This window comes from Xenopus laevis, chromosome 6S, assembly GCF_017654675.1.
Source record: "Xenopus laevis strain J_2021 chromosome 6S, Xenopus_laevis_v10.1, whole genome shotgun sequence".
Classification (NCBI taxonomy): domain Eukaryota; kingdom Metazoa; phylum Chordata; class Amphibia; order Anura; family Pipidae; genus Xenopus; species Xenopus laevis.
This window is the reverse complement of record NC_054382.1, coordinates 35,907,561-35,929,457: the sequence shown is the minus strand read 5'-3', so window position 1 is coordinate 35,929,457 and position 21,897 is coordinate 35,907,561. Positions and strand designations below refer to the sequence as shown.

Sequence of the window (21,897 nt, the reverse complement as noted above, 5' to 3'; positions counted from 1 at the left end):
GGGAGGATTATTACAGCTACATATTCAATCATATGTTTTAGGAATCCAGGATTCGGTTCGGGATTCGGCCTTGTTTATCAAGATTCGGCTGAATCCTTGTGCCTGGCCGAACCGAATTTGCATATGTATATTAGGGTTGGGTAGGGAAATGTTGCCACTTTTTCCTTTCCTGACCCTAATTTGCATATGCAAATTAGGATTCGGATTCGGTTTTCTGGCCGAATCTTTCAGCCAAGGATTCAGGGATTTGGCCCAATCCCAAATAGTGGATTCGGTGCATCCCTAATATGTTTCATAGTCAACTGGTACAGTAATGAATGAAATCACATGCAGTGCAATGCTAACCTTATACTAATGCCCCAGAATAGCGTTTCAGTGCCCTATTTACAGACAGCAGACTTAAATCTGAGCTTCAGGTCAGAAACTCCAAAAGGTGGCAAGTGCCCTCCTCTTGCCACCCCCCCAACACCCAGGACTACTACATTACATTAGAGTCCAGCATCTGCACCTGCAAAACAGGTGTTTTTCAGACATTAAGGGGGTTACTTATCAGAATCTGACTATTTTCTGATAACCACTCTGACCAAATCTGCACAGACTTTTTTATTAATAAACTTTCATGAAAATTTCTTGTTCGGGAAAAAACTCAATAAAATCGTAAAAAATCTGAATTGACCGAATTCTTCAAATTTGTCAGCAAAAACTGCAACTTTTTGCAATTTGACGCCAAAAACCTGCGTCTTTTTCAGATTATTGCCTGAAAACCATGGAATTTTTGGATTATTGAACGACAACCATCACATATCAGGATATCTTCCAATTATAAATGGAACATCTGCCATTGACTTCTAAATGAACCTGGCAGGTCGGAGTTTTAGTTCTTTTTTATTCGGACGTTTAAAAACGTAAAAACGTAAGGTTTTTTTCTATTAAAAAAAACCTGTGTTTTCCCCTTTAAAAGTCCGACCAGAAAAAACGGACTTTAATAAATAATCCCCAAAGTCTCTGATTCACTAACCGTGCATGCAGTCTGCGGGTAACCTGCCTGGGTGCACAGCAAGGTGCAGGACTGATTCCTCCAACCTGGGGATATGCCAAATTTTTCTCCCTTATCCATCCATTAATCTTGTGTGTAGATTAAGATAGTAAAGAGATTTTTAATCAATGAACCACCTTCTCATATAAGAACCTAACACAATTTCCACCTTGTCTCTAGGTTGGTGTCAGAAGCAGAGAACAACAATATTACAAATATAACACATTCATTTAAAACAGAGAAGTATTTTTATTGAGAATTCTTTCAGTTTTATCATCATACAATCCCTCAGAACATGCTAGGTTTTAAGCACTTATGGGGGAATGTAATAAAAGTCGGTAACGGAAAAACTATTCGCAATGCAAAAAGTTATGCCTTTGTGTGAACAAATTTTGCTTTTCGCAAATTTTATATAGCTTTTGCGAACTTTATAGTTTGCGCCAATTCGCAGTCAATGTAATAAAACTTACTTACTGAAAAAGTCATATGTTTGCTCCAAAAGATTATGACACCTTCAAGCACTTCATAAAGAGTGCGCAATTAAAATTCGTAATGCAATAACAGTTTAATGAACAGTAGTCAATCTCACTATAGTTACTGAGGCAGCATGGAAGTCAGCCTGGGTCCTAAAGGCATCATCTGTATTTTGTAGAAATCCAGCCTGTGACACTGAGCTGCTGCTACTGCAACTCATTAGAATATACAGAGAGCTGTAGTTGGACTATACAGAGAGGGCAGTGGGGCTCATTTGGGAGTCTGAATATATTTATTTGCTTGGGCTTTGCTTTACTAAGTCTGCATATTGCACAGTATTTCTAGAGATATAGTTATAGCAGCCTGTCTTCAGGGTCTCACCTATAATTTTACTGGGCTTTACTGAGTTACAGATGTTATCTATCTGTATATGTGTATATAGATATATATATATATATATATATATATACATGACAGAGTCTGTAGGCTAGTCATATTTTTATGTGAACAACATTCCAGCTGCCCTGTCATACCCTATAGAGGCTGCACACTGTCATTCAGGCTGTGTGCATAGGGCGGAATTAGTTCTATTGTGTTAAGACAGTTCCCCCTGTGAGTTAATCATGGAACATGTGACAGAGCTCTCTCTTTTACATAAGATTATTAGCTGCAGTATATACACATTCACTCCTCCCTATACTGCTAGCTTTGGGGGGTGTTAGTCTCTTACTGTTTATTTGCTGTTTTACAGCAGTCAATCACACTGTAGTCACTCAGACAGCATGGAAGGCAGCCTTGGGCCCAAAAGGGTACCCTCTGTATTATATAGAAATCCCATGGGGCTTGGAATAGGACAAAGTAAGACTACAGTAATATTCTGGGCGTTGCTTTCAGAAATCAGCACATTGTATGGTATTTCTATAGATATAGTTACTTGATTCAGCAGCCTACTATCAGATTCAGACCTCTATTTTACTGGGCTCTATTGAGTTACTGATTCAGCTCATGCTCAGAGGACAATCCGCTGCTACTGCAGATGGAACCTACATATAGTAATTCTCTGTTAGAATGTCTAGTAGGTTTCCAGATACTGAGGGGTAAGTATAAAGCAGTGACTGCTTATTGTAGCTTGGACCAGATGTAGATTACAGTATTTAAGGGTGTGTGCATATGCGGTATGTATGTATATATAATATATATATTTATATGTATATAAATTTATAGCCGACTACGCCAACATACAATAGTTCTCACAGTGCCTGTGGCTTGCAACAATGTCAGGATGCTTGCCTTGGGGCGCGATGGACAGAGTTTATTGGGCTGAGTAGCCAATGGGTAGCTAGACATGCTCTTGATGGGCAGGGGTCCTGCAGGAGTAGTGACAAGTGGCTGCCTGGTTACACTTGCCCACTTGACCCATAGCTGTTAAGTGGCCAGCATACCAGGTAGTCCAGGAAGGGGCATGGCGTTTGATTATTGGCAAGCATTCTCTCTGGGAAAGGGTTAGTTTAACTTTATTATTTAAGTTTCCATAAAATCCATAGCACCTGCAAAAAACAAAAATAATAGTAATAATACTACCGTACAATTAGCACAAGTGCTCCACAGCATTGGGGCTGTCAGACCGCGGGTCTCCCAGCATGTTTGGGCTGTCGGAGTGCGGGGCAGCATGTTTGGGCTGTTGGAGCATGGGGTCTCTACAGCATGGAAGGGCTGTCAGAGCACGGAGCTCCACAGCGTGGAAGGGCTGTCGTAGCGCGAGGCTCCACAGCATGGGGGCTGTCGGACCGCGGGTCTCCACAGAATGTTTGGGCTGTCGGAGCACGGGACAGTGTGTCAGAGCGAGTCTCTACAGCGTGATTGGCCTGTCGAAACGAGTCTCCACAGCAAGTTTGGGCTGTCGGAGCGAGCCTCCACATTGTGGATGGGCTGTCGGAGCGGTTCTCCACATAGTGGAGGGACAGCTACGGGACCAGCATGGTAAGTGGTTGGTTGACCTCACCCTCTGAGCCAGGTAAAAACGGCTGGAGGGGGGTCTTTACAGAGCTTCTATGGAAGAAGCATGGTAAGTGGTTGTTGACCCTACCCTCAGAGTTGACAGGGGCAGCTGAGGGCCCCCAGAGCAGAAGGGTAAATTTGGTATCTGGGATGGAATCAAATTGCCTACCATGTTAGCATCATAGTCCACCACATGGGCTCCTGTTCTTAGCAGTGAACTATTTGGGCGGATATGTCAGGCAACCTAGTTGGTAGTTCACTTTGCTATAACCTGTCCAACAATTATACATCCACAGGGGGGTAGCTGGTTATGCCGGCAATTGCACATGGTCATAGATTATTTAAAGATATTTCAACGAAGGAATGTAGTTAGTTCTGTTTTGCATACCTATGATATTAAAATATATATATATTCCATAAGGTTAATGTCTTATTTTATTCCATCCTGTGGTACAGAATGTGTGATATAAAGGAAATGCTTTTATATCTTGTGAATATTTAGTTTTCATTCTTTTTCTATGTTTTATTAACTAATAGCCAATAGTTATAAAGTTATGGTGGGGATGAACCCAACTGAAGGTTTTTCGTTGTGGCGGTAGGACCTTGCCAGAGTACTGCACAGGTAAATTTAGAAGAGGGAGAAAGGAGGTTCTCTCCTGTGACTGCACAGTGGGTTTATTGATACAGACGCTACTACTGCTTGTGCTAGGTGACAGCCTGCTTGGATTTCCTATCATCGACACACTGCAGATTCCGGACCGACAGCAGGGCTGCTGAACATCTCTCATGGTGCGAGATGCAGCTCCTGCTCATAGCAGAGTTTGGGGCCATCTTCTCTGTAGGTAGAGGCAGCCTAATACTCAGTGGTGGATATAATGACATAGTGCTGATCTCAAGTGAGGAGCGGCAGAGCATAGTAGCGACCCCTTATGGAATTCTGGCTTTGAATATTGCCTTGGGGTGAGGCTGGCAAGGTCCTATTTATTTGATAATAAATGCTGTGGCCATTTTCACCATTTCTGGCTCCTTGTGTTTCATTACTGTGTGTAACTAAGGAGTTCAATGGGATGGCTGAAGGTGAAGGGTCAATTGAGGAGTCCCATTGTCAGTGGATTCTTAGGGTAAGGCCAGACGAGGAGATTCGGGGAGATTTTGTCGCCTGGCGACTTATCGCCACGTCTTTTGCGCGACTATCTCCCCGAACTGCCTCAGCGTTTTTTCCCCATAGGCTAGAATGAAAAGTCGCCTGCGCTAATGCACTCACTCACTGAGGCAACTTTGGGCGACTATTGAAAACGCATTGCCGCGTGTGCATTAGCGCAGTCGATTTAGCGCTGTAGCCTATGGGGAAAAGACGCTGAGTCAGTTCGGGGAGATAGTCGCGCAAAAGACGTGGCGATAAGTCGCCAGGCGACAAAATCTCCCCGAATCTCCTCGTCTGGCCTTACCCTTAGTCTTATTGGTGCAAATTGTTTTGCTCTTTGTGACTTTAATTACATTCCCCCGTTAGAATCTCAGCTTTCAAATTTACTTTCTCACGCAGACTATTTCTGACTCTTGAAAAGTAAAGAAATGAATCAGGAAATATTTCTCTGCTTGTGTTTTCAATGAACAAATTCAGGACATATTTTGTAAGTATGGAAATTTAAGAACAAACAGTATTCAGTTATATATCATTTTTCAAAAACTCAGAGAATGGTTCATAGGAAAAGTTAATGTTTCCTCTGCGGCCAACATCCTGTTTTCACCTCTACAGGGTGACACAATGAACTGTATGTGCAGTCAAGGTGCAATTGTGTAGAGTAATTCATGTAAAATAAGAGATGTATAAACAACCCAAAAATCTTGAATAGATGGGATGTAATTTTAAGGTCGCATTTTGAAACCAACTGCTGCAGAACATTGAGAGCCCACATCAATGCTGCATTAATTACTATCCAATTTCCATTCTATCTCTTTCATTTCTGAAAACAATGGGATCTCATTTACTTTCTAAACCCGGCTCAGTGAAATCCTTTGCAGAAGATTATATTGGATGCATTCTGCTGAAGGTTAAATATGTACATAGCCAAGGCATAGCTATTACAAAAGACTTCTATTGAAATTACATTGCAATCAATGTGTGAAGGGCAATACAGATTGGTTGCTTTTCAGCTATTAAAAAAAAGAACGAGAGAAAAATCAGTTGCGGCCGGAAAAAAACACAGGTTACTTAGGAAAACTCAAGGCTATGCTACCGATTAACTATTTCAGCAGGAAACCGAGACCATGTTAGCTTTGAATTTGTATTTCAGTGTTTTGCAAATGTAAAGCCCTGTGTGAATCCAGTTCCTGAAAAGCAGACATGTGACCAGAACCTACTTTTTAACCTGCTTGGACCTGATGCTACTTCTATCTGCAAGTGCCAGGTCAAGTGTCGTCTGTGTCACTTTTCTTTTATGAGCTGGGCCACTCATGAACGAAATGTATCTTCATTAAAGGGGTGGTTCACCTTTTAAGTTAACTTTTAGTATGTTATCCAATGGCTAATTATAAGTAACTTTTCAATTGGTCTTCATTATTATTTTTTTTTACAGTGTTTTAATAATCTGACTCTTTCCAACTTTCAATTATATGTCACTAACATCATCTAAAGACAAATGCTCATGCCCATTTATCAAAGTCCGAATTTATCTCATAATTTTTTGAAAAAAATAGTTAATACATATTCCCAAAAATCTTCTGTGATGAAAAAAAACGAATTGTACGATTTTTTTGGATTTCCACCGGATTTATGCTGATTTTTGCCCGAAAACCCAGCGCAGATCACGATATCTTCGGGACTTCTCCTCTTGACTTATATGCAACCTCGGCAGAGCTAGTTTTTCAAATTCTGAGTTTTTCCATCCTCGAGGTATAAGAAATCAGATTTAATAGTAAAAAACCCAAAAAATGTTTCAGGTTTTTGGCATTTGGACTTTAATAAATAAGCACTTATTGTTATTGCTACTTTTAAGTACGCATCTTTCTATTCCCATTCCAGTCTCTCCAATTCGTGTATGGATTGCTGGGATTGAAAAGTGGAGAGCTGTGGAATAAAAAGATAAATACGGTAACTCAAAAACCACAAATACTGAAAAATTAAAAACAGGACCACTTCAAGGTACCAGTGTGCCCAGGTCAGAGACCTTATTAGTAGGCCCCACAGCTTCCCCAAGAAATGTGTAATAGGACTACCCTAAAGCAGGAGAACTTTATTGTAATAGGGCAGGCAATAAAGAAATAATCTGTACTTAAAGAAGTACACGTGAGGTCCAGGCGCACAGATACCAGTGCACAGATACCAACTTTTTATTTAATAAAATCTCTTTTGTAAATAATAAAAATAAATGGCAATGTAAAAGAAACTGTAAATAAAAAAAAGAAATGGAGAAATGTAAAAATTAGGGGCCAGCCATTTATGGGAGATGCTTCAGTCAAAATTTATAGCAGATTAAATTTCTGGTGGCCTCTGGGCAAATGTTCCTTTTGGCCATTTATCAAAATGACCCTGACTGGGAGATCAAACAAAAACATTATGAAACTGCAGTATAGTAATATAGTAATAAGTCAAATCAACTTGACTTGCTGTATATTTTCTCAAGAGACCTGTCTGAGTGAGAACCTTCCCTTAAGGGATATTTTGTAGTTTATTTGGGTACCTGGTCATTAGTAAAATGGCAGAAGTCAAAACAAAGAACACAGTTATAGAAAATTATAAATGAACACAGCAAGAAACAATGCTGCGGAACTGGTCTGGAACCTAGTCTTACAGCTTTCTCTGGGAATTAACGTCCTAGTTACTGTTACTTTATCCTGCATGTATATTTCTTTATCCTTTTCAAAATACTTTCATCTAACTATTAGCTATTGCATAAGCTGCAGAAGTAAGTAGGCGGCTGAGCTGATGTAATGAAGCCTCTTTCTCGGTTGTGGAGATTGTTATTTAAAGCTGATAGCTGATGCAGAACTGTAAGAAAAATATGTCAGATATAAATTCAGAGCAAGCAGGTATGAATTCATTAGTTTATGATCTGTGAAATGCGCTGCTCCCATCTCCATTCTACTCCTTCTCATTCTTCAACTCAAATACTGACAGGAGCCCAGAAGATATCTTTATCAGTGACTTCCAAAGCTGTAGGTAGCCTGCAGCACTATTTAAATGAAAGCTGTTTAATAACGTCACTGAGCTGTACAAAACCTATTCCAGTGTGTAACCAGGCCAGTAAAGCATTAACGTCTTTTAAAAAGTAGGTTTCCATCAACTGTAAGAAACAGCAGAGTTATTAAACATGTGGCCTCACACCTGTTGGACTAAAATCCAACCCCAAGTGACTGAATAATAGTGTCTGTTATAGTTCCCCTTCCTGTTGTGTGATGCCAGTTCCTCCCATCATCCTTTTGTGTTCCTGTATTCAATGAGTTAGGAGCTACTCTGAGGTTATTAAAGGGGAAGGAAACCTAGTTGGTGCAAAAACCCTCCCCCCCTCCCGTGTGTTGCTCACCCTCCCTCCTCCCCCCTGGCAAATGCCCCTAACCTGTTACTTACCCTTCTGCGCAGGTCCAGTCCAGGGAGTTCACAGACGACATCTTCATCCACGCGATCTTCTTCCTGCTTTGAACGGCGCATGCGCAGTAGGATCATTTTGTCGGTACGATCTACTGCGCATGCGCCAAAAGTTCTTCATGACTTTTGGCGCATTCGCAGTAGATCCCTACCGACGAAATGCTCCTACTGCGCATGCGCCAAAACGCCGTTCAAAGCAGGAAGAAGATCGCGTGGAAGAAGATGTCGTCTGTAAACTCCCTGGACTGGACCTGCGCAGAAGGGTAAGTAACAAGTTAGGGGCATTTGCCCAGCGGGACGCGTAGGCCAGGGGGGAGGAGGGAGGGTGGGCAACACACGGGAGGGGGGGGGAGGGTTTTTGCGCCAGCTAGGTTTCTTTCCCCTTTAAGGGCAATAGTCTTTTTGACCTGCAGCACTTGTACACCCGCTCCAAATAAAGCACCTTTGTGGATTCCAAGTGTCTGCAGTGGTAGTTACAGGTCCATACAGGCCAGGCAGAGAGGTCTCACTGGGAAATCAGCTATTATCACAGCAATTGGAGTCAGAATATAAATATTTGTTTTTTCAACTTCTTTCTGGTACTGCAAAGTACAGCATTAAAGCCACAGCAACTTGATCTGGCCACCCACATGCTGAGCCAAATCGGGCATATCCAATCATTGGCCTATCATCCTGTTGCCTTTACAGAGACCACACAGACAAGCACTGTATCAACGGGCCATGTGCTCCTTGTCTGACGGGATTTTAAAACTTGCTCAATAAATATGTGGCAGCTTTTTGTCCTGTAATCTGTTGGACAGACCCGCTGGTAGGCCCTGTACCTGGGCCAATACGTTTTAAACACTGTCTGGAGGAACCAAGTCAGCAACTTTTATCAGCCTGTGTATGTTCACCTTTAGGGTAGAACTTGACGGTGCCCTAGGTGACACTATTAAAGGTGTAAATTAAATTATACATTGTGTAAACACTACATAGACTAGAAAGCCAAATCAGTGGGCTGTATTTATTTTCAAGGAATGATACTTGGAGAACTGATATAAGACAAACAATAAGGGTATAATGCAATGATGCGTCTCGAGCCGACACATCGCCATGCAATGAAATGCATTTAACGTTTTGGATGTCCTGCAGATGCAGGAACTGAAGGAGAAATCACAGGTAAGAACTACATTTATCCGACTGTTGGATGAAGCGTTTTCATCCGAAAATGGGATCTAATCATGTTATCATCATTCCTCTATAGACAGTTGCCTTATTTTGAAAATTAATTAAAAATTTTGAACCCAAACTTTTTTTATTTTATTAAGGTACAGAAATTAGGTTGCCTTTTAAGGATTTTTAACAATAACAACATAATATTTTTTCATTTTGCTTCACTTTGGGCTGTCTGGGGAATAGTCATCTGTAAATAAAATGCAACGCTTGTATTAACTAATTGAGAGCTAGAGGCGTTCTGATTAGCAAACCACAAGGGGGCTTATTGCATCTTCATTCCTCACTTTTTCTCTTTATAAATTATGGGACAGTCACTTCATTATAGATAGTTGGAACGGCTTGCATCAAGTAAATTGCATTCTCAGGGCTGCAGCTTATTTTGTGAGCTTGGCAAACAAGTGTTGAGTGGTCGAACTGGTACAGTGATAGATATTCACTGTACAGGTATGGGCCCTGTTATCCAGAATGCTCAGGATCTGAGATGTTCTGGATAAAGGGTCTTTATGTAATTTGAATCACCATACCTAGTATTGTTCTGCATCCAATATGGAAAAATTATCTCACAGTTGGGATGAAGTACTGATGTACTGTTTTATCATTATAGAGAATAATGAAATCATTGATGAATTACTTATTAAAATGGAGTCTATGGGGAAATTTACTAAAGGGCGAAGTGGCTAACGCTGACGAAAATTCGCCAGCATGACGTTATTTCGGCACTTTGCATATTTACTAACAGTCGCTGGCGTAATTTCACCAAGGCAATAGAATCTGGAGCAATTTCGTACTCTTGTGAAAGAGCGTTGCTACGCAAATTCACTAGGTTTTTGATTTTACTGACCGTTACCTCTATCGCCAGACTTGCCTTCGCCACCTCAGACCAGGTGAAGTGCAATAGAGTAGATAGGAGTTTCTCAAAAGAAGTTGAAAATTTTTCTAAGTCCCAAAAAACTCTGGCGTCTTTTCCTTTTTAAAGGGTGATAGGCTGAAAAAGATCAAAAATTTTTTTTGGGGTACCCTCCGGCCCCCCTACATTTGATAACATATGGCACCTAAACTAAACTGTGGGCACATGCAGCGTCGGATTCGCTGGGCGGGCGCCCCTAGGCCGTGCGCGCCACGCGGTCCTAGCGCCTGCCTGCACTACCACACGCTGGCTCAAAAGCGCCAGCGTACGAGCGCCGAAGCACTGGGGAGTACAGGCGGCTGGGCGGCATGCCGCCCCCAAAAATGTGCCGCCCTAGGCCCGGGCCTATGTGGCCTCGCCACAAATCCGGGCCTGGGCACATGTGTAGGGCATTATATAATTTTATTAAGGTTCCCTGGCCTTGTGTAATGTAATGTATTTGCTGCAGCATATACATCCATTGAAATTTAACCGCACGCCGTATGCAAATTAGCCAACGCTAGCTTAACTTCGAACTGCTGAACATATTTTCGCTATTGCAACTTCGTCAGTGTTCGGTACCCTGTTCGCAACTTCGGATCTTCGTGAATTAGCGTTGTCCAGGTGAATTTGCACCTGGCAAAGTGTTGTGATGTGTGCGACGCCATCACCGGCGAATTTTCACCAGTTAGTGAATTTGCCCCTTTGGGAGGTGGCCTTCCCGTAATTCTGAGATGGATAACTAATACCATACCTGTATTATAAGCAAGCTCTTCTGTTAAATATAAAAATACTTTATCCTCCAGGACTAGGAGAATTAAGGGCAAGTAAGCTAAGGAAGTAAAGAAAACAGCAGGAATAACAGTACAAATAAAAGTCTTACGTACTCCCTTCCATAATGTTTTGGTCTGTTCACCACCTGTGTTTAAAAATAAGAAAGAATATATACATTAGTTGCAAAGGTGACAATTTAAAAGCTGCTAAAAATTAAGTTGTTCATGTTTTAACAGCTTACAAGATATGGATTGCTAGACCACAACGACAAATCCCAAACAAAACACATATTAATATGGAAGTATCCTTTACGTTAAACTATGAAATGGCAACCCCAATTGACTTTCATGAAAAACGACCTATATGGGAAGCTTGGCAATCTTGGAAAGACTTTTACAAAGGGGCAGATTTATCAAGGGTCAAACTGAAAATTTGAATTTTCAATTTTTTTTATGTTCAAAACTGGTAAATTCGGCTAGGGAGTTATTCAAATTCGATTCAAGTTTTTAAAAAAAATTTGAATTCGATTTTCGAGATTTATCATAGTCTGGACCTTTAAGAACCTCGAATTTGACTTTCCGCCACCTAAAACCTGCCAAACTGCTGTTTAAGTCAATGGGAGATATCCAGGGATCAATTTGGAGTGGTTTGACAATCGGAGAAAAAACTTGAATTGAGTTTTTTATAATTCAAATAGAATTTGATTCGAGTTTTCAGGTCGATTTAATTCATCCGAGTTTGAAATTTTTAATTTTTTTAATACATTTCAGTTAATGTAGAAGTCAATGGCAGATGTCTTGTTTACAATTGGAAGATATCATTATCTGCGCTGGGTCTTGTACAATAATCTGATTAATTTGGGGTTTTCTGGCAATAATCAGAAAAAATCTGAATTTATGGGTGTCAAATCCGAAAATTTTTTTACAATTCGTACTCTTTTCCAGCACCAGATTTTTTTCAAGTTCATTTATTGATAAATACGGTAAACATGTGCACTGGAGTTTGTTCAAAGTTGTTTTACGAAAATAGTGAGAAATTTTTGGATTTTAGTGAATAATTCCCTAGGAGTTACCTTTCATTGTTCATTTTTTTTGTTTTTTAAATAACAAATCATGTAAAGATATGTGAAACTAGATATTAGTGGGCCCTACAGCAAATTATTTTTCAGCCCCCCAAAATGTCTAGAGGTTGACTTGTACAGTATGCACAGTATGTTCAGCCTCAGTCTCATACATGGGCAAATGTAGTCCTCAGCCGACAAGTCCAAACTGATACTACTTTTTGCATTTGTGCCAGTTGGCTGGCATAACCATGTCTGGGAAATTGCGGCATATTTATCAAAAAATCATGACTGAAATTTGAAATTGCTGTAAAAAAATGGTGCACTTTTCCATGCCATTTTTCCTGCTGTTTTGAGCACACATTAAAATCTAGAATCAATTAATAACTGAAAGTTGTGAATGGCGTTTTTTGGTTTTAGGTGGCTAGATGTTAATTTTTTATTATATATAGTTTTAAATTGTAAAAAATCATCATAAAATAAATGTGACTTAATATAGCTAAACCTAGTCACTGGCACTAAACCTGGTTTTACTTTACAAAAGTTCATGTAAGTAAAGTTCATATCCTGCTAAACAGGGGATACCAGTAAGGCTTTAAATAATTGGGATAAAATGATCAAATCTCTCCATTATAAAATAAATATAAAATATGAATAAATATAAAATGTAAAACACTTTTACTGACTTTACTGATTTGTCTGTATTAATTTTAAAGCAGAAAACCCTTTGGCTCCTTGTATGCCACCTAACCATAACTTTACTGGTGGCTCTATTTGGCATGTAATTAAACATACCTTACTTCTGCCCTGGAACCCACAGAAGTCATATTGAAAGTGAAAGAATACAGGGGTGCTGGCAAAAGCAATACAAAACAATGTGAATATCTAGAACAGTATCTAAAAAGAGTTTGTATGGGCTTCCTATCCTTGGAGGTTGTCCTCCCACACTCCAAAACCATACAGGCAGGTTAACTGGCTGATAAAATATATAAGAACGCACCAAATCCAGGATTTGGTTCAGGACTCGGCCAGGATTCTGCCTTTTTAAGCTGAATCTTTGTGCACGGCCGAACTGAATCTGAATGCTAATTTGCATATGTAAATTAGGTGGCCCATTTACTTAGCTCGAGTGAAGAAATAGAGGGAAAAAAACGTCGAATTTCGAATGGTTTTTTTGTCTACTTCGACCATCGAATGTGCTACTTCGACCTTCGACTACGACTTTGAATCAAACGATTCGAACTATAAATCGTTCGACTATTCGACCATTCGATAGTTGAAGTACTGTCTCTTTAAGAAAAAACTTGGACCCCCTAGTTCGCCACCTAAAAGCTACCGAAGTCAATGTTAGCTTAGGGGAAGGTCCCCATAGGCTTAGCTATCTTTTTTTGGTCGAACAAAAATCGTACGATGGATGGATTAAAATCCTTCGAAGGATTTAATCGTTCGATCCAACGAATAGCACTAAATCCTTCGACTTTGATATTCGAAGTCGACGGATTTAACTTCGACAGTCGAATATCGAGGGTGTGGAAATTTGCCCCTAGGTGTGGAAAGGGAAATGACGTGACTTTTTGTCACAAAACAAGGAAGAAAAAAACATTTTTCCTACCTTTTCCTTTCCCGTCCCTAATTTACATATGCAAATTAGGATTCAGATTTGGTTCAGTATTCGGGCGAATCTTTCACGAAGGATTCAGGGATTCCCAAAAAGTTTAATTCGGTGCATCCCTAAAAATTAACCATAGTGTGCGCGAGTATAAATGTGATAGGGACCTTAGACTGTAAGCTTGACTGGGGCAGAGACAGATGCGAATGTGAAATATATTGGCACTATATAGTGGATAAAAACATCAGAATATGGGATGCGTCAAGTCAAGTCAGCATGTGGTGAATTAATGAATGTAAAAATATGTAGAAGCACGCCACAGGAAGCTAATGGAGGGGTGTCTGTGTGGGAGGGTAGTGGTAAGAAAGGGGGCAAACAACAGGGAATTGTTAACGTGCTTGTTATGGCCCCTAAACTGTGACGCCACTGGGAAACAGACATGTAATCCTCCTGCTACCTTGATGAGATACTAACATAGTCAGATTCACAAGAGCATTAGCAAAGGCATCTCACAGAGCTGTGGCCATATACTGTAGCACCATTCTGCAGTTCCCCTTTTGATTTTGCAGAAGGCTGCAGTTTAGTAGCAAAATGAAAAGCAGGTTCACAGTTTTTTTCCCTTCTTCCGCAGAAAGGCCATCTAGTAGTGGCTCAGATGTATGAACTAGTGTGTTTATTCCACTTCATGTAACCACATGTTACTTTCTGAAAATGAGTGCATAGCATACATCGCTTGCAGAACTTTTATGTGAACTGTATAAATAACACAAATATTTACTTTTAATATTTCCTTCTAATATGAGATATTTGTGTCACATATCTTCATGGGCTTCCAGTAAAGCACTTAAATTATGCCTTAAAGGGCATGTAAAGTCTAAAATGGAATAAGTCTAGAAATGCTGTATTTTGTATACTAAATATAAACATGAACTTAATGCACCACAAGCCTAATCAAACAAATAATATATGCTTTCAAAGTTGGCTACAGGGGGTCACCATCTTGTAACTTTGTTAAACATCTTTGCAAGACTAAGGGGCACATTTACCTAGGGTCGAATATCGACGGTTAATTAACCCTCGATATTCGACCGTCGAAGTAAAATCCTTCGTCTTCGAATATCGGAGTCGAAGGATTTAATACTATTCCTACGATCGAACAATCAAAGGAATAATCGTTCGAAGGATTTTAATCCATCGATCGAAGGATATTCCTTCGATCAGGAAATTGTTAGGAAGCCTATGGGGACTTTCCCCATAGGCTAACATTGGCCTCGGTAGGTTTTAGGTGGCGAACTAGGGGGTTGAAGAAATTTTTAAAAAGAAAGTACTTCCTCTATCGAATGGTCGAACAGTAGAACGATTTTTAGTTCGAATCATTTGATTCGAAGTCGAAGGTCGTAGTCGAAGTAGCCCATTCGATGGTCAAAGTAGCCATATTCAACCATTCGAAATTCGAACTTTTTTTCCTCTATTCCTTCACTCGAACTAAGTAAATGGGCCCCTAAGACTGTGCACATGCTCAGTGTGGTCTGGGCTGCTTAGGGATCATTATAAACAAAGCTGCTTGAGTTCTGCATGGCTGGGAATTAAGGTGGGGGCTCCCCCTGCTGTTCATAAGTATGATTGTTTCCCTGCTCAGCAGTTAGGGACCATCTAACAATTCCTATCCACAGCAGTAAATAAAGGGAGAATTTCACTGCATACAGTCAGGTTTCTTATAAAAACGGTACACATATTTTAATTAAAGTATATTAGAGATAGGTTCTTTTTCATTAAAGAAGGTAAAAATGGGATTTTATTTTTTTGCCTTTACATGCCCTTTAAATAATTTAATGTACTGATCAGTTGTTCATCCTATTGGTTGCTATACGCTATAGACCCGCGCAAAACGTAGGGCCTTTCATTACATAACATAGTAATGACACAAAACTCTCATTGTTGAAGAGCATGAACAAATTGACGGTTTAAAGGCCCGAGCGGAAATTTATTCTATTAAAAGGAATGTAAAGCTAAAGATAACATTTTCATTTGTTAAAGAAATATAACTCTAAGCAGCTTTCCTGCAAACATTCATTAAGGGAAAACTACATTTGGATAAAACTGCCAAAATATGTATCCCATCTTTAAAGGGCAAAGAAAGCTAGAAGCACTAGGGGTGGCAGTCTTCATTTTCAAGCCTCAATCACTATGTAACGATGTAATTATGTAACCTGTCTTGCTTGACTACTTCTAGATTATTTGAATAGCAGCCGGTGGGGGCAGGGGGGTTTATTTGTAAACAAAATCATTTGGTTAAAGGTGTTGTTCAGCTTCAAACACTTTTTTCAGTTGTTGGTTTCAGATAGATCACCAGAAATAAAGACTTTTTCTATTTACTTTCCATTTTCTATTTGTGACCGTTTTATAACACTGAAATGTAAAGTTTAATTTTTCACCTTCTAAAGCAGCTCTGGGAGGGGGCGTCTCCGACTTTTTAACTGTTTAAATTGATACATTTAGTTGATACATTTGTTATGTTTGTCCCTGCTGAGAAGAATCTGAGTTTCATTAAAGGCAGCTGTCAAAATTGATACGATAGTTGCTAATATTCCACAGCTACTTCTGAGAAATGTATCAACTAACTGTATCAATTAAATGTAGCAAATTGTAACATTTCAGAATACTCCAGGATAGAGTTCCGAATTCTTATCCGCTTGGAACCGCTACCTGACCCGACCCACAAGTACCTTATACGCTACCTGACCCGCGACCCGCTGACCTCATCGGAAGTAGACACAATCAGAGAAAAATGAATAAAACAGGAAGTGCTCTCATTGTAAACCGGAAGTAGACGTAATCAGAAGTAGACGTGGCCAGAAAAAAAGGAGTACATATCTCTATTGAGAAGCCCCGCGGCCGACCAGCGAACCGCAGAACCGCCGTACCGCTTCTTTACCTGGACCCTGAACTTCTACCCGCAACCCGCAGGGTACCGCAGGTTTTTGAGGGTAACCAGCGGTACCCGACCCGCTGCAGGACTCTACTCCAGGATCACTGAGCTGCCAGAGACAGGAACATTAACTTTAAACTTAAATTCTGGGAAAACTGTAAAAAAATAAAAGACAGAAAGCAACTGAAAAAAGTCTTTGTTTATGGTGAACACCAAATTACTGAAAAAAGTGTTTGGAAGGTGAACAACCCCTTTAAAAAGTTTTACATAATGGAATTAAGAAACTTTCTAAATAAAACTCATTAAAAGTTCTATACCATTTCTGAAAAATTAAAATTCCCTTTTCTCCAATACTTTTTTCATCAGGAAGAAGGAAGAGTTGGGTTTTTGTGGACCATTAGATCATATACATCACTGGTCTCTGTCCCCTTGGCCTAGGCAATGTAGTAACTAATTGTTTTTCAAAATAACCGAGACTCCAACATAAAACTTGATTATACAGTACTGAGAAATTTGATTATATTGTTTCTAGTTTCCATGAGCTGGGCCAACTTATTAATTATAGGGCCCAGTTTGGACCATTTGGGTAGGACAGTCCTTGACTCAAAGGACACAATTGTATATGAATTATCAACCATTACCATCCCAGCAAGTAGCTGATGGCTGGATTCATTTAACAGTGAGCTGTGTGGTTAGGTTTCCTGCCTCACCCCCCAGGAAACCAGCAAGGAACCAGCAAGGTTAGCTGACATAGACCTGTGGTAGAGGGGAAACAATAGTAACTTTTAAAGAAAAGTCCCCCTGTGAGTGATGCAGCTGCTCTATCCTGTCAAACTCATAGACATAACGGTTGAGCTAAGGCACCAGCTCATTATGTGCATGCATGTGTCCAAACAAGGCCGCCTACACCAGGAGTTCCCTCCCTATGCCAGGGGGAGAACACTTGTAAGGGACCTTTGTTTTAAATATACTGTCGTTTCCCACCATTCTGAGTGATGGAACCTCTGGTGGGGGGGGAAACATTTGATGTGATAGGTGCCCTTTAAGCAAACACTTGCTACAGAACAGTGTAGGAGTACTTAGACAATAAATAATAAATAAATATCCAGCAAATGGATATGAAGGCTATCTTTAGGTCAAGTTTGCTATGTATTGCAATCACAGAAATAAGTATTATACTATTATTTTACATCACCCTAGAATTACACAGTGTTTTTATTTATTTCTTATATTTCACTAATGGCTGTAACAACCCAGTTACCTCCTCCTCACTAATTTGGACCTGAAGTTATCTTACCCCAGACACTGCAGTTAATTGAAAACACAACTCAAATCATCAGAAATAGGCAGTTTTGAGTAAAGCAGGCAGCATGATAGGGTGTCGTAAAGAGCGTTGACAAAATGCAACTGTAAAATAAAACTTTCGGGTTGGCATCTCTGCTCATCCCACCAAGAAATATGACATTATAGGGGGTTTTTAACAAAAGGTGCAAAAAAGGTGTTTGGGAATTATGTACAGTATGGCTCATCACTGAATATTTTATTTCCAGTATCTCAACACCAAAAGCACCAGAGTACTATTAAGCACTGTCTACAGTGGTCAAAGACAGGAGAGCTGTAGTTCTCTAGTAGGTCCTAGGGGAAACCCAGTGCTGTTCCCAACCCCAGTACTACTGTCATGAGTGAATATAAAGCACCTGTTCAGTAAAAGGTCCAAACCAGTATTGCATCAAATGCTCCAGTCGCAAGTATAAAAGAGGTTGTTCACCTATGAATTAACTTTTAGTATGATGTATAGAGAGGGATATTCTGAGTCAATTTGCAGTTGGTGTTGTGGTTTTTGAGTTATTTGGCTTTTTACTCAGCAGCTCTCCAGTTTGCAGTTACCCAAGCAACAATGCACTGATTTGAATAAGAGACTGGAATATGAATAGAGGGCCTGAATAGAAAAATAAACAATAATAAAAAAGTAGCAATAACAATAGATGTGTAGCAATACAGAGCATTTTTTTTTAAGATGGGGTCAGTGACCACCATTCAGAAGAAAAAAGCAAATAATTAAAAACCTATAAAAAAAATAATGAAGACCAATTGAAAAGTTGCTTAGAACTGGCCATTCTATAACATACTAAAAGTTAACTTAAAGGTGAACCACCCCTTTAAGTACCTAGAAATGTCACTTCTTCTTAGCACTGCTTCAGGTGTAATCTGACTTGAAAATAGTCACAATTATACACAGAGATCAATGCCAGATGGAGGAAATTTTGTTTTTTTTAAATCTTACATTAAGAAATATTTGCACTGTACAACTTTTGTCTAAGAATGACATTTCTGATCCTTGTTAAAAACAACCTTTTTGGTATGGTAACTGAGAAAGTAATGTAGAATGTAGAACCTGGTTATTTACGTTTTAACTGCTGTTGGGGCACTAATAGAATTGTTGCTCAGAATTCCATACCTACATAACTGTTTCTCTAAAAATGTATAGGCACTGTATACAATGTTGCAACAATCTAGCAACTCACAATGTACCTCAAATTACAAGTGTTACATGTCCAATAGTGATGTGCGGGTCTATAAAAGGACCTCCGGAAGCGGGTGCGGGTCGGTGCAGGGTGGGTTAGGGTTAGGTGCGGTCAGGGCACATCACTAACGTCTAACTACACAAATCTTTTTTCTACTCTCTTCAAAATGTTTACTACTTCAAACCACATTTTTAAATTACTGTATTTCAGTACATACCTCAAGAGAAGATGTGATTCTCCTGGGTCGTGGAGCCTCCTGTTGTAACTGATACACTGTGAAACATAAAAGAGTACATTTTATACAATCCATTGCATTTACAAAAGGTTTCTTTCGGCAGACATACTGTAGAATTTGCATACGGAAATACTGAAGAAATGCAATATATAAAACACAAATGAACAATGAATGCACCATAGAAACAAAAGAAAAATATTAGCAATGGGTGTGATAGCATTAAATTCCATGTAGTAGAGTCCTGCGCCGGTCCATTTTTTGGGACCCGTACCTGACCCGTATCCAAAACCTGCAATCCGCAACCCGGACCCGCAACCCACATTCTTACCCACTTGGAACAGCTACCTGACTCGACCCGCAATTACCTTATTCGTAACGTGGACCCGCTGACCATCAAGAATCAGGAAGTGCTGTCATTGTTAACTGGAAGTGACATCATCGGAAGTAGACGTGATCAGAAAAAAAGGAGTAAAACTGGAAGTGCTGCCATTGTAAACCGGAAGTGACGTCATCGGACGTAGACATGACCAGAAAAAAGGAGTAAATATCGCTATTGAGAAGACCATACGGCAGGTTTTTGCGGGTAATTCACGGGTACCTGACCCGCTGCAGGACTCTACCATGAAGGACCTATGGTATCTTGGTCAATACACTGTCCCAGTTCTGTTTCATCTCTCTTAAAAAGTCAACATTCATGGGACCATGTACAGTGGAACCTCAATTTTACATCCCCTGATTTTAAGTTTTCCCTTATTTTACATTGTTGTTTTGTGGTCCCACCTATATATTATGCATAATATATTTCCCTGATTTTACATTTTTCCTGGATTTTACACCATTTTTTTCTGTTCCCCTGAAAAACATAAAATGGGGATTCTACTGTATTTAATCCCTACTAAATGCTGACTATAACAGCATGGACTATTTGAACTAAGGATGCACTGAATCCAGGATTTGGTTCAGGATTTTACCTTTTTCAGCAGGGTTTGGCTGAATCCAAGGGTCTGACCAAACCGAATCGATAAAATCATGTGACTCTTCATCACACAAACAAGGAAGTACTAAAATGTTTAGCCATGCACCACATGTGTGATTCTCTTTGGCCCTTCCTAAGCCCAATTTACATATGCAAAGTAGGGTTCGGATTTGGTTCAGTATTCGGCCAAATCTGATCTGGGATACAGACAAATCCCAAAATAGTGTATTTTGTGCAATTTGAACATAGCATATTTCATCCCTTTAAACACCGCACTGCTGGAAAAATGGTTGAACTGGTTTGCACAATGTAGTCAAATGATGACTGAAATGAAAAGTATGAAAAAAAGAAAGTATGTATGTGCATTCTTCAAACATATTTTTTTTATCTGGGTAAATATAGAGGTCTAGAAACCTAGCAAGCTAGTTACTGTACAAATTGTGCTGTGGTCAGTTCTTTATTTCTTTAGAATAGCCACATGCTTTTCTACTGATGGTTTTACTGAGAATTAAGAACATTCTGCTGAGCCGCATATCTTTTTCTGTGGTATACTGCTGTTTTTATTATTATTATTATTATTATTTTTATTAAATTTATATCAAGTTAGATTTGTCCAAATATTTTCAGGGACTACTAATGCATGGGGTCAAAGGCTGAAGAGACTTCTTTCCTCGCCAGAAATATTATTAATGAAAATGGAGTTTGTAGCTGGATTTCCGATTAGCTTAGACTAATAACATAGTGTGTCTCTAAGGTACTGTATATCAAGGAAAGAGGAAATTCTCTAGCACAACAGAGGTACTGTAATAAACATGGCTACAGACATCAATTATTTACACAATAAATGTAGCTAAACATTGATGTAATGATATATTCATTACAACATATGCATCCTTCCGCAGTTCCATAGAACATCCTATCATTTATAGTAAATATCCAAAATTCAACTGTGCATGAAGCTCAGACTGATAACAGTGGGGTTAATTATAAAAAAAAACAAAGAAGTAACCCATAGTAACTAATATCTTTTAATCAGGCACAGAGATCTCTAGCGTTTTGAAACCCAGGCATATTTGTAGCTCTAGGGATAGGGACAAAATGCTCCAAACACTCCCCATTTACTTTAAAAAGCAATTGCCTGAAAGCATAAGTGCAATTATTTTTGACAGGTTACTGTCACTTAGAAACATGTCAGTGAGTTTTTTGAGCAATAATCATAAAAGTGGTCTAGCACTTTCTGGTGACAGAAATTGGGGACATTTTAAGCATTTTGTTGTCATTCCATGGTGCTTCCTAGGGCCCACTGATTTGGGGGACCAAATATTTATTTTTTAATTTTTTTCTCCCCTTCCATCTTCTTAGCTCTACTGCCCTCCTCACCCTTGTCTGCTGACTCTTCAGTTCTTCTGAGAAAATCCTAGGTGGCTGTGCGTTCCACTGTGGAATGCATGGCCATCTTGGATTTTTTTTACAGGCGTGAGAGAGAGAGAACCAAGCAGAATAGGAGTGCAATTAAAGAGAAAACTTTGATCTGGTATATTCTGCTTGTACAAATGTAGATAATGCATTCAATTTATCCACTGATCTTACTGGCA

At 39.6% G+C, this 21,897-nt stretch overlaps 1 protein-coding gene across 1 annotated transcript in view; it reads right to left on the bottom strand.

Moving 5' to 3' along the window:
• Positions 1-21,897, bottom strand: part of chn2.S (chimerin 2 S homeolog) — a 154,986-nt gene that overhangs the window by 81,870 nt on the left and 51,219 nt on the right. The window contains exons 3-4 of the mRNA XM_018269249.2: positions 19,309-19,364; positions 11,082-11,113 (exon numbers count right to left, since the gene is read on the bottom strand). Of these exons, the coding sequence (XP_018124738.1) occupies positions 11,082-11,113; positions 19,309-19,364 (88 nt within the window). The remainder of the gene's footprint in view (positions 1-11,081; positions 11,114-19,308; positions 19,365-21,897) is intronic.